Source organism: Anomaloglossus baeobatrachus, chromosome 7, assembly GCF_048569485.1.
Source record: "Anomaloglossus baeobatrachus isolate aAnoBae1 chromosome 7, aAnoBae1.hap1, whole genome shotgun sequence".
Lineage (NCBI taxonomy): Eukaryota > Metazoa > Chordata > Amphibia > Anura > Aromobatidae > Anomaloglossus > Anomaloglossus baeobatrachus.
In genome coordinates, this window is record NC_134359.1 from 258,644,756 (window position 1) to 258,657,855 (window position 13,100).

At 49.2% G+C, this 13,100-nt stretch overlaps 1 protein-coding gene across 1 annotated transcript in view; it reads left to right on the forward strand.

Moving 5' to 3' along the window:
* DNAAF5 (dynein axonemal assembly factor 5) overlaps nucleotides 1-13,100 on the forward strand; it is a 134,169-nt gene that overhangs the window by 79,040 nt on the left and 42,029 nt on the right. The window contains exon 7 of the mRNA XM_075319758.1: nucleotides 12,172-12,340. Within this exon, the coding sequence (XP_075175873.1) occupies nucleotides 12,172-12,340 (169 nt within the window). The remainder of the gene's footprint in view (nucleotides 1-12,171; nucleotides 12,341-13,100) is intronic.

Genomic DNA, 13,100 nt, shown 5'->3' on the forward strand with positions numbered 1-13,100 from the left:
CTGCCAGGATGGGGGAAACATGCCTGCCAGGATGGGGGAAACATGCATGCCAGGATGGAGGAAACATGCATGCCAGGATGGAGGAAAGAATACATGTCAGGATGGAGGAAACATGCCTGCCAGGATGGAGGAAACATGCACGTCAGGATGGAGGAAACATGCACGTCAGGATGGAGGAAACATGCCTGCCAGGATGGGGGAAACATGCCTGCCAGGATGGGGGAAACATGCCTGCCAGGATGGGGGAAACATGCATGCCAGGATGGAGGAAACATGCACGCCAGGATGGAGGAAACATGCACGCCAGGATGGAGGAAACATGCATGCCAGGATGGAGGAAACATGCATGTCAGGATGGAGGAAACATGCATGTCAGGATGGAGGAAACATGCATGTCAGGATGGAGGAAACATGCATGTCAGGATGGAGGAAACATGCACGTCAGGATGGAGGAAACATGCACGCCAGGATGGAGGAAACATGCCTGCCAGGATGGAGGAAACATGCATGCCAGGATGGAGGAAACATGCATGCCAGGATGGGGGAAACATGCATGCCAGGATGGGGGAAACATGCATATCAGGATGGAGGAAACATGCATGTCAGGATGGAGGAAACATGCACGCCAGGATGGAGGAAACATGCATATCAGGATGGAGGAAACATGCATGTCAGGATGGAGGAAACATGCACGCCAGGATGGAGGAAACATGCACGCCAGGATGGAGGAAACATGCACGCCAGGATGGAGGAAACATGCACGCCAGGATGGAGGTAACATGCACGCCAGGATGGAGGTAACATGCACGCCAGGATGGAGGAAACATGCACGCCAGGATGGAGGAAACATGCCTGCCAGGATGGAGGAAACATGCCTGCCAGGATGGAGGAAACATGCCTGCCAGGATGGAGGAAACATGCATGTCAGGATGGAGGAAACATGCCTGCCAGGATGGAGGAAACATGCCACGATAGGGTACATGTATCAGGAAGGGGTACATTTACCTGGATGGGGTAAATTAACCAGGATTGGGAACATTTACCAGGAATGGGGTACATGCCGGGATGGGGGAACATTTACAAGGATGGGCAAGATGTCAGGATGGGGTACATTTACAAGCATGGGGGAACATGCAAGAATGGGTAACATTTACCAGGATGGAGGACATTTACCAGGATGGGGCCATGATGGGGACAAATATACCAGAATGTAGGAAATCTATATCAGGATGGGAGACATGTTTACCAGTAAGTGGCCAGGAAGGGGGACAGAACTACACAATGAAAGGGGAGGGGAGCAACTCGTACGTCTTTATGGGATTTTGAGATGTTCAGACTTTGAAATGTAGATGTGGATTAAAGGGTGACCTCTGAATCCATTCCAGCTAAAATCTCTGTCTAATATGCTGCAATTTTTTTCCAGAAAGATCAATCCAACTGCTGTGTCTGGAAAGGGCAGGGGCTCAGCTTCCATGTGTGGTAAGCATGAGCGTGATACCCCCTGCTGAGGAGAAGACGGCAAAGGTAAGATTACAATCAATTCTTTATATAATAGGATTGGTTGGCACTTCAGAAAAAAAATTGGGTTTAGGGCTACAGTTTGGGCACTCGGCCTGTAAAAGGTTCGCCATGACTGCCCTAGAGTGCCGAACTGTATATATATATATATATATATATATATATATATATATATATATATATATATTATATTTGTATACATTTTCTCGGTTCGGCTGTACTGTTAGCTTGTGGCTATATATCCCTCAGTGATCATTCTCCTGGGAGACAACAGCATGTCGTTCACAAGGAGCAAGGGTGCCAAGACACAGGGTTATTTTGCAACCTGTACCTCTTGTGCGGCTATGCTACCTGCAGGTTCCACCTACCCTCACTGTGAGCAATGCTCGGGCCCTGTGGCACTCGCTCAGCCGGAGCCTGGGGCACTGGTGGGACCCTCGGCCCAGGTAGAACCGCCGGCTACCCCTGTACAGGTGGCAGGGACAGAGTTTGCAGTTTTAGCTGAGAAACTCTCTGAGTCACTTTCACCATCCATGGCGCAGTCTATGGACAGATGGTCTGCTAAGATACTAGAAGTCTTGCAGTCCAGACCGGCCCTTACACAGGCCCCGGGCACTGCGGGATCGCCCCCAGGCCCATCTCGGTCTGCGACGAAGGGTGGCCTCTAGTTATTACGTGGAGGACTCCGGCACGGACCGCAGTCCCAGACCGGCTAAGCGGGCTCGCTTAGAATCTTCCCCGACTTCATCACGCTGTTCGGGGTCTCCGCTTGAGGACTCTCTAGAGGATGAGGCGGAGGTCGCAGCCCAGGACTCTGACCCTGACGTTGCTCTCAATCTTGATACACCTGAAGGGGACGCCATAGTAAATGACCTTATAGCGTCCATCAACCAGGTGCTAGATCTTTCTCCCCCAACTCCACCTATAGAGGAGTCGGCCTCACAGCAGGAGAAGCACCAGTTTAGGTTTCCCAAACGTACTCGGAGTGCTTTCTTCGATCACTCTAACTTCAGAGATGCTGTCCAGAAGCACAGGGCTTTCCCGGACAAGCGCTTTACTAAACGCCTTAATGACACACGTTATCCCTTCCCCCCTGACGTAGTTAAGGGTTGGGCTCAATGTCCCAAGGTGGATCCTCCAGTCTCTAGACTGGCGGCTAGATCCGTAGTAGCAGTGGCTGACGGTTCATCGCTCAAGGATGCCACGGACAGGCAGATAGAGCTCCTAATGAAATCCATCTTTGAAGCCATAGGTGTGTCCTTTGCCCCAGCCTTTGCAGCAGTGTGGGCACTCCAGGCTATCTCAGCTTGTCTGTATGAGATTAATGCGGTCACCCGTACCTCTGCTCCGCAAGTAGCGTCTTTGACTTCTCAGGCGTCGGTATTTTCATCCTACGCCATGAATGCTGTCCTGGACTCGGCTAGCCGTACAGCGGTAGCATCCGCCAATTCGGTGGCAGTCTGCAGGGCCATGTGGCTACGCGAATGGAAGGCAGACTCTGCTTCCAAGAAGTTCTTGACCGGTTTGCCTTTTTCTGGCGACCGATTGTTTGGCGAGCAATTGGATGAAATTATTAAGCAATCCAAGGGAAAGGACTCGTCCTTACCCCAGCCCAAACCAAAGAGACCTCAGCAACGAAAAATTCAAGCGAGGTTTCGGTCCTTTCGGCCCTCAGCCAGATCCCAATCCTCCTCGTCCAACAGGCCACAGAAGAGCCAGAGAAACTCTTCTGCATGGCGGTCTAAGTCACGTCCTCCAAAGACCGCCGGAGGCACCGTCTCCAAGGCGGCCTCCTCATGACTTTCGGCCTCCCCAAACCGCATCCTCGGTCGGTGGCAGGCTCTCCCGCTTTTGCGACGCCTGGTGGCCACATGTCCAAGACCGATGGGTGAGGGACATTCTGTCTCACGGTTACAGGATAGAGTTCAGCTCTCGTCCTCCGACTCGTTTTTTCAGAACATCTCCGCCCCCCGAGCGAACCGTTGCACTTTTTCAGGCGGTGGACACTCTGAAGACAGAAGGAGTTGTGATCCCCGTTCCCCTTCAGGAACGTGGTCGCGGTTTTTACTCCAACCTGTTCGTGGTGCCAAAAAAGGACGGTTCATTCCGTCCCGTTTTGGACCTCAAATTGCTCAACAGACATGTGAGAACCAGACGGTTTCGCATGGAATCCCTCCGCTCTGTCATCGCTTCGATGTCCCAAGGAGACTTCCTAGCATCAATCGACATCAGGGATGCCTATCTCCATGTGCCAATCGCTCCAGAGCATCAACGCTTCCTGTGTTTCGCCATTGGGGACGAACACCTTCAGTTTGTGGCACTGCCTTTCGGCCTGGCGACAGCCCCACGGGTCTTCACCAAGGTCATGGCATCCGTTGTGGCAGTCCTACACTCTCAGGGCCACTCGGTGATCCCGTACTTAGACGATCTTCTAGTCAAGGCATCCTCCCGGGTGGCATGTCAACACAGTCTGACCGTTGCTCTGGAGACTCTCCAGAGGTTCGGGTGGATCATCAATTTCCCAAAGTCAAAATTGACTCCGACCCAATCACTGACATACCTCGGGATGGAGTTTCATACTCTCTCAGCGATAGTCAAGCTACCGCTGGACAAACAGCGTTCGCTGCAAACAGGGGTGCAATCTCTCCTTCGGGCCCAGTCACACCCCTTGAGGCGCCTCATGCACTTCCTGGGGATGATGGTGGCAGCAATGGAGGCAGTTCCCTTTGCGCAGTTTCATCTGCGTCCACTCCAATGGGACATTCTCCGCAAATGGGACAAGAGGTCGACGTCCTTAGACAGGAACGTCTCTCTTTCTCTGGCAGCCAAGACCTCGCTTCAGTGGTGGCTTCTTCCCACTTCTCTGTCGAAGGGAAAATCTTTCCTGCCCCCATCCTGGGCTGTGGTCACGACGGACGCGAGTCTGTCAGGGTGGGGAGCGGTTTTTCTCCACCACAAGGCTCAGGGAACCTGGACTCAGCCAGAGTCCTCCCTTCAGATCAATGTTCTGGAGATAAGGGCAGTGTATCTAGCCCTAAAGGCGTTCTATCGGTGGCTGGAGGGCAGGCAGATCCGCATACAGTCGGACAACGCCACGGCGGTCGCGTACATCAACCACCAGGGCGGCACTCGCAGTCGTCAAGCCTTCAAGAAGTTCGGCGGATTCTGCTGTGGGCGGAGGCCACAGCCTCCACCATCTCCGCGGTTCACATTCCAGGCGTAGAAAACTGGGAAGCAGACTTTCTCAGTCGCCAGGGCATGGACGCAGGGGAATGGTCTCTTCACCCGGACGTGTTTCAAGAGATCTGTTGCCGCTGGGGAACGCCGGACGTCGATCTCATGGCGTCTCGGCACAACAACAAAGTCCCGGCATTCATGGCACGGTCTCAGGATCACAGAGCTCTGGCGGCGGACGCCTTAGTTCAGGATTGGTCGCAGTTTCGACTGCCTTATGTATTCCCTCCTCTGGCAATGCTGCCCAGAGTGTTGCGCAAGATCAGGTCCGACTGCCGCCGCGCCATCCTCGTCGCTCCAGACTGGCCGAGGAGGTCGTGGTACCCGGACCTGTGGCACCTCACGGTGGGTCAACCGTGGGCGCTCCCAGACCGACCAGACTTGCTGTCTCAAGGGCCATTTTTCCATCTGAATTCTGCGGCCCTCAACCTGACTGTGTGGCCATTGAGTCCTGGCTCCTAGCGTCCTCAGGGTTATCTCAAGAGGTCATTGCCATTATGAGACAGGCCAGGAAACCAACGTCAGCCAAGATCTATCACAGGGCTTGGAGGATCTTCTTAGCCTGGTGCTCTGATAAGGGGTTTACCCCCTGGCCGTTTGCCTTACCCACGTTTCTTTCCTTCCTTTAATCCGGAATGGACAAGGGTTTGTCTCTCGGCTCTCTCAAGGGACAAGTATCGGCGCTTTCCGTGTTTTTTCAAAAGCGTCTAGCCAGGCTTCCGCAGGTCCGCACGTTCCTGCAGGGAGTTTGCCACATAGTCCCACCTTACAAGCGGCCGCTGGAACCCTGGGATCTCAACAGGGTTCTACGGGCTCTTCAGAAACCACCTTTTGAGCCGCTGCGGGATGTCTCTCTATCACGTCTTTCGCAGAAGGTGGCATTTCTAGTGGCAGTTACATCACTCCGAAGAGTGTCAGAGCTTGCAGCGCTGTCATGCAAAGCCCCCTTCCTGGTATTTCACCAGAATAAGGTGGTTCTGCGTCCGGTCCCGGACTTTCTCCCTAAGGTGGTGTCCCCTTTTCATCTCAATCAGGATATCTCCTTACCTTCATTTTGCCCTCATCCAATTCACCAATGTGAAAAGGATTTGCATTTGTTAGATCTAGTGAGAGCACTCCGGATCTACGTGTCTCGCACGGTGCCACTGCGCCGTTCTGATGCGCTCTTTGTCCTTGTCGCTGGCCAGCGTAAGGGGTCGCAGGCTTCCAAGTCAACCTTGGCTCGGTGGATCAAGGAACCGATTTTTGAAGCCTACTGTTCTTCTGGGCTTCCGATTCCTTCAGGGCTGAAAGCCCATTCTACCAGAGCCGTGGGTGTGTCCTGGGCATTGCGGCACCGGGCGACGGCTCAGCAGGTGTGTCAGGCAGCTACCTGGTCTAGTCTGCACACTTTCACGAAACACTATCAGGTGCATACCTATGCTTCGGCGGATGCCAGTCTAGGTAGGCGAGTCCTTCAGGCGGCGGTTGCCCACCTGTAAGAGGAGGGCCGTTGTCGGCTCTTTTTATCGGGGTATTCTTTTACCCACCCAGGGACTGCTTTTGGACGTCCCAATTGTCTGGGTCTCCCAATGGAGCGACAAAGAAGAAGGGAATTTTGTTTACTTACCGTAAATTCCTTTTCTTCTAGCTCCTATTGGGAGACCCAGCACCCGCCCCTGTTCCCTTCGGGCTGGTTGTTCTTTTGTGCACACATGTTGTTCATGTTGAATTGTTCTTTTGGTTCATGGTTTTCAGTTCTCCGAACATCCTTCGGATTGAATTTACCTTAGACCAATTTATAAGTTTCCTCCTTCCTGCTTTTGCACCAAAACTGAGGAGCCAGTGATGCACGGGAGGGTGTATAGGCAGAGGGGAGGGGTTACACTTTTTAAAGTGTAATACTTTGTGTGGCCTCCGGAGGCAGAAGCTATACACCCAATTGTCTGGGTCTCCCAATAGGAGCTAGAAGAAAAGGAATTTACGGTAAGTAAACAAAATTCCCTTCTTTTCTCTCTCGTTTCATTGGGGGACACAGGCCCCCAATGAAGACTCGGAGAAAGAGATTTTATGGTGAGTACACAAAAATCCTTCTATTCTCCATCTGATGGTATTGTAAGTAACCACTCGGCTAAGTGCACAAATCCAGTTTCTACTTAGCTGTACTCCCCTAGAGAATACATGGATGGTCATCAAGCTAGGTATTCAAGTGTGTGGGAGGAGTAGCTATGGGTCCACAATGCCTAAAGGGGTTCTCTGCCTTATGGTTCATTGTACTCAATGGATCCAGGAAGAGATTAATGCTTCTTTAATAACATGCACAAGTCTACGCGTTTCTGGAGACACAGCTCCCTTCATCAGGACATTGGCAAGAGAACATCAATTTCTCTTGCCAATGTCCTGATGAAGGGAGCTGTCTCCAGAAACGCGTAGACTTGTGCATGTTATTAAAGAAGCATTAATCTCTTCCTGGATCCATTGAGTCCTTGGCGCGGAATTAAGACCCTTCTTCTATCACTCTCTGTTATCAGCCAACTTTGGGACTGCTGCCTGGACCTGGATCTTATATATGCCTGTATAGTGGTTGTGACTGGCACAACCATTATAGGTGAGTGTGTTTTTATTACATATCTTCCTCCCTTTTTGGGGTAAGACCCTATTGCGCTTTTCTTTCCACATTTTCTCATCTACTTATGGTTCATTGTAGGGAGGGTACGTGTCGCACAGAGTTTTGCACAAAACTCATGGCGACTGTCATGGAGTTGTCAGGCTCTGTTCATTTTGCAAAGTCTGACACTTCGGCCGATTTGGTTTTTCTGATGTTTCTGATGTTTCTGATCAACTAAGGCAAACCCAGGCAACGACCTGCTGTCTACTCATTCATAGACAGGCTATCAAGAATTAACCTCTGCTAGCCTGCTTGTTAGGCTTCTGTGATCACATGTTGTAAGGACACCAATCACTTCTGCCCCTCATTTTTAGGCTGGAGGAAATCTTCTACCTACGCCAACTATAGTTTATGCTGTTAGTATGATGTGGTGTCCCAGACTTCGTGGAGAAAGAGTAGCCTGTGCTTGGTGGTGTTGTGGCGTTTACCCTTTCTTGTATTGCTTTCACCCTGCTCTTGTTTTCCTCCTAATGTCTTATTGTCTTATGCTTCTGTGTGCGTGTGCTCTGTGACAGAGTTTTTGTTTTGGTATGGGTTAAATCACACTCCTGTCCTGGGGATGGGGGAGTTTAGGATCAGGCCTGGTCAGGAGCAGGGCTCAGAAGGAGACTCTGACATCCCCACCATTAGGGGTATCACAGAGAATGGGGATAGCATAGGGCTCTGTAGACTGAGGGTCAGATTAGGATCCCCAGCTTCATGCTATCATCATAGTCCCTCATGACAGTATGAATCAATTTGCAGGACCAGTGGCCATGTTGTTCTTCTCTTTAGCTGTTGGAAGGCAGTCCTACGAGCCGTCACCTACCTTCTCTCCACTTTATTAGCGGGCCTGGCTAGACTTCACATGTGTGTGTTTCATACCACAAAGATGATGTTGCACCAGGCCTGCTGGTAAAAACAGAAGCCAGGGATGGAGTCAGGTAGGAGGCAGCAGGTCACTGACGTGTCTGCTGGATCAGGTCCTATGAATCCATTCGCTCATCTCTAGTTCCTTGACGATAAGATGGCACCACCAGCGATCAGACTTGGCCTGTAGGGATACCTGCAGCAAAGGCTTTGATTCCCATTTAGCGCCACCAAATGAGAAAGTGGACATTGCAACAGTGTCCATTATAATCAGTAGGTTGCCTGTGTATTAGAAGAGCAAAGACCTTTCCAACAAGTCCAAGAGCCGAGTACCCCCCCCCCCCCATGTATTAATTTAGGATTCCCTAATAAGGTATATATAAATGGGTTATCTCAGCCAGACAACTCCAGTCCAGACAGATGACACATCAGCTGACGGCGCCTTATTTCATCACTTACTTTATGTATTTATGGCCAGAGAACATTGTTTTTTTTAATTTGTGAACCCTTATTATACATTTTTGCTCTTTCTGCTGTTTTTGTTCAGGGACCATAAAGTTCTGATACACAGATATATGGTCAGATATGTAATGCGTATCCACTGCATCAATCACCAGCCCTGTATCAATCTTTACTTGTCGGACCACTGAAAAGCAGACGCAGCGTCAGCAATATAGTGTTCTCCAGAAGAATCAGACTTCGCGGCGTACGAGAACAGAGCCTTCACTCCGAGTCCCCAAACACCCTTCAGTAACCTTGTGTTCTCGGGTCTTAATCATTACATTTTTTATACTATTTTTTTTTTTTTATCATCTATTATTTCTACACTATCTGCTTTTAAAGGAGTTATCCAGGACTTGTATTGCTTTTGGATAGTTCATCAATCCCAGATAGGTTGGGGCGTTCATCAACGATCAGCTGTTCCCGATGCAGACGGATGCAATCAGAGCTGTACGGCTTTCACGTTCGACCAGTAACAGCTTTTGGACTGGAGCCTCTCATCTGGAACTCTTTACATGTAAATGGGTTTCGTTCCTCTTAGTACTGAAATGGTTAAATATCAGTTTTTTTCTCTTGCAGCTTTTCCAAGCTGTTCCTAGCTGAGTGTTTCAGCTGCACTTACTTTGTAGTGACGTCCTTCAGGTTTAAATAGTGGTGTTACCGAGCAATCCCTGCTGAAGATACAAAATCATTTGGTCTCTGGCCGCCTTGGAGGAAGGTTCTGCTAAGGAAGTTTCCTGCTCTCGGGCTTTATTTTTTTTGTTGTTTTTCCCCCCCTGTTTGTCTTACCTTACTTTTATGTCTGGTTAGTGCAGCGGTGTGGTCTAGTGAACCTCACCTGCCCTCCACTAGTCAGGGCACCTGTAGGGTCTTCTCAGGTTCCTATTTGGCGACAGTTGAGACTTATAGGGACTGGCTAGGAGAGCAGGGACAGCTGCAGATGAGGATAGGAGGTGTCCCACCGTCCCCTCACTAGTTCTAGGGCCTCCCTCTGTTATCATGTCCCCCGGTGTTCCCTTTAGTTGTGTTTTGTTGCGCGTCAGATGCACGTAGGTCTGAACCCTCCTGCGCCACGCTTTTCTTACCCGGCAAGCGTGACAATGGCATCTCCGTCAACAGTATAGAAACTGTGTCAGTGTATTGCACATCCACACCATATTAAAAAAAAATAAATAAAAAATAGGATTCGGATCTGCAGTACCCCACTGCGGCAGCGATACAGTTCACTGTGCTGTTTCTCTCTGCAACTGTTCACATCTGAACACTGCCAGCACTAGCAAAAGCTGATAGGTTGGGGTGCGACACCCAGCTCCACCGCCGATCCGGTATAGATGACCTATCCAACATATAGGTCAGAAATATGGACAACCCTTTCAATCATTTTACCACCTTGTACATCTATAGTAGCTTTAAACTAAATGTCAGGAGGATTTCTGAGAGATGCCACTGGTGTAAGGGGCACACAGTCAGTCATAATGCGCAATGTGCTTTTTTTTTTCTGGCATTCTTCTGCATGGAGTAGCAGAGATCAGCAACCTTTGGCACACCAGCTTTTGGGAACTTGTAACTCCCACCATCTGCCATCCTGCTTCACAACAGCTGGATTACCTAAGGGGTACTTTGCACGCTGCAACATCGCTAGCTCGTACAAGCGATGTCGAGCAAGATAGTACCCGCCCCCGTCGCACATGCGATATCTTGTGATTGCTGGCGTAGTGAACATTATCGCTACCGCAGCTTCACACGCACTTACCTGCCCTGCGACGTCGCTCTGGCCGGCGACCCGCCTCCTTCCTAAGGGGGCGGGTCGTGCGGCGTCACAGCGACTTCACACGGCAGGCGGCCAATAGAAGCGGAGGGGCGGAAATGAGCGGGATGTAAATATCCCACCCACCTCCTTCCTTCCTCATTGCAGCCGGGACGCAGGTAGGAGATGTTCCTCGCTCCTGCGGCTTCATACACAGCGATGTGTGCTGCCGCAGGATCGAGGAACAGCATCGTATGTGTTGCTGCAGCGAAATTATGGAAATGACCAACACTACACAGATTAACGATTTTCGACGCTTTTGCGATCGTTTATCAGTGCTTCTAGGCTTTACACGTTGCGACGTCGTTACCGGCGCCGGATGTGCGTCACTTTCGATTTGACCCCGACGAGATCGCAGTAGCGATGTCGCAACGTGCAAAGTACCCCTTAGGCTGCTGATTTCCTGGACAATGCTATTCTAAAAAACTAAGAAGTATACAGTGCTTTGAAAAAATATTCATACCCCCATGAACCTTTCCACATTTTTGTCACATGACCCTCACAAACTAAATATATTTTATTGGGATTTTATGTGATATAGCAATACAAAGTAGCAAGTATTTGTGAAGTGTAAAGGATGTGATGCATGGGTTTTTATTTTTTTATATTTAAAAAATTGAAAATTATGATGTGCAATTGTATTCAGCCCCCCTGAGTTAATACTTTCTAGGACCACTTTTTGCTGCAAGTCTTTTGGGGATCTCTCCACCAACTTTGCACATCTAGAGACTTAAATTTTTGCCCATAACTCCTTACAAATTAGCTCTTGCTTAGTGAGATTGGATGGAGACGTCTGTGAACAACAATTTTCAAGTCTTGCCACAACGTTTCAATGAGATTTAGATCTGGTTGTGAGTGGGCCGTTCACACACATGAATATGCTCTGATCTAAACCATCCAGAGTTGTTGTCCTGCTGGATGGTGAACCTACGCCCCTGTCTCAAGTCTTTTTCAACAGGTTTTCCTCCAGAATTGCCCTTTATTTAGCTCCATCCATCTTCCTGTCACCTTTGATTAGCTTCTCTGCCCCTGCTGAAGAAAAGCCTTCCCACAGCATGAAGCTGCTACCACCATGTGTTACTGTGGGAATGGTGTTTTCAGGGTGATGTGCCGTGTTAGTTTTCCACCACATATAGCGTTTTACATGTAGCCAAAAAAGTTCTACTTTGCTCTTTTATATGAGCTGAACACCTTCTTCCACATGCTCGCTGTGTCCTCTACGTGGCATGTGGAAAAAGACATGAAAGTAGACTTGTAGGCTGTAGAAATTCACGTCACAATTTGCAGATTCATAGTTTTAAAATATTTAGAAAACCATGTATCATATCCTTTACACTTCACAAATACTTAGCCTGGGTGTATCACAGGTATATCAGGGCATGAATACTTTTTCAATGCATTGTATATGGGTCTAAAGTGACTTCTGACGTATATGCCAGGCCATGTACCAGTGCATAACCCAAATGCAGTGTTAATGTCCTATTATCCATGGTATATATTGCTGCTAATCTGCCCTGTCTGCCCTTACACATCATAAATTGCAGGCTCCTGTCTTTGTGGAGGCTAAAAGGAGCCCGTTTCCGCTCATGAAGTTCGGTTCTGTCTTTTTCTGTAGGTTCAGAATGTGCTGCTGTCACTAGCGGAGGTACAAGGTGTGAGCGGAGTCCAAGGGCTGTACCGACAGCACATGCAAGAGTTAATGCACTGGGCATCCAGGGGCCATGATCACTGGACCAGCTATTCTATAGAACGGGCACAATTTGAAGTCCTCGTCTCTGAATCTGGTGAGTTCTGGGAAGAAGTACTTGTATTTGTTACCTTTATTAAAAATATAAGACGGATGGATGGGAGTGTGACTGCGGAATCAGACTACACAGGGATTGTTTGTGGTCTGTTACCATGGAGACACAAAGATTTTCACACAACTTACATACACAAAAGGAAATGGGATTTTTCAGTAAGACTTTTTACTTACATTCTTGATTTATGCCAATTTATGTATTGGACAGGTTAAAAATCATATATGCTAAAAGTAGAGACCCTTCAAAGGAGTTCCCCACTTTGGACAATCCCATCTTGTTAGCAGGGAGGTTTGAAGACAGTGTCTGCTCTTATGGAACGCCCTCCCCATGTCTATTAAAGGGAATCTGTCAGATGATTTTTCTAATACAATACTAATGTTATTTTCTTTATCGTTCCTATGGGAGACCCAGACCATGGGTGTATAGCTACTGCCCCCGGAGGACACACAAAGTTACTACACTCAAAACGTGTAGCTCCTCCCTCCTAGCATATACACCCCCTGCTAGCCAGTCCTAGCCAGTTTCTTGCTTTGTGTCAGGAGGATCACACACACACATGCATCCTTTTTTGATTTTTCATTTTTTCTAAAGATTTGGAAGAAAAGCGGGTCCACTGGACCCCCGGCATGTCCCTTCTCACCCCCCTGGCGGCGGTGCTGTTAAGGTTGACTTCAGGGCAGGAGCCCTTCATGCCGCGCTCCTTCACCATCCCTTAGGGGCTCTGGCTTGAAGTTAGAGCCAA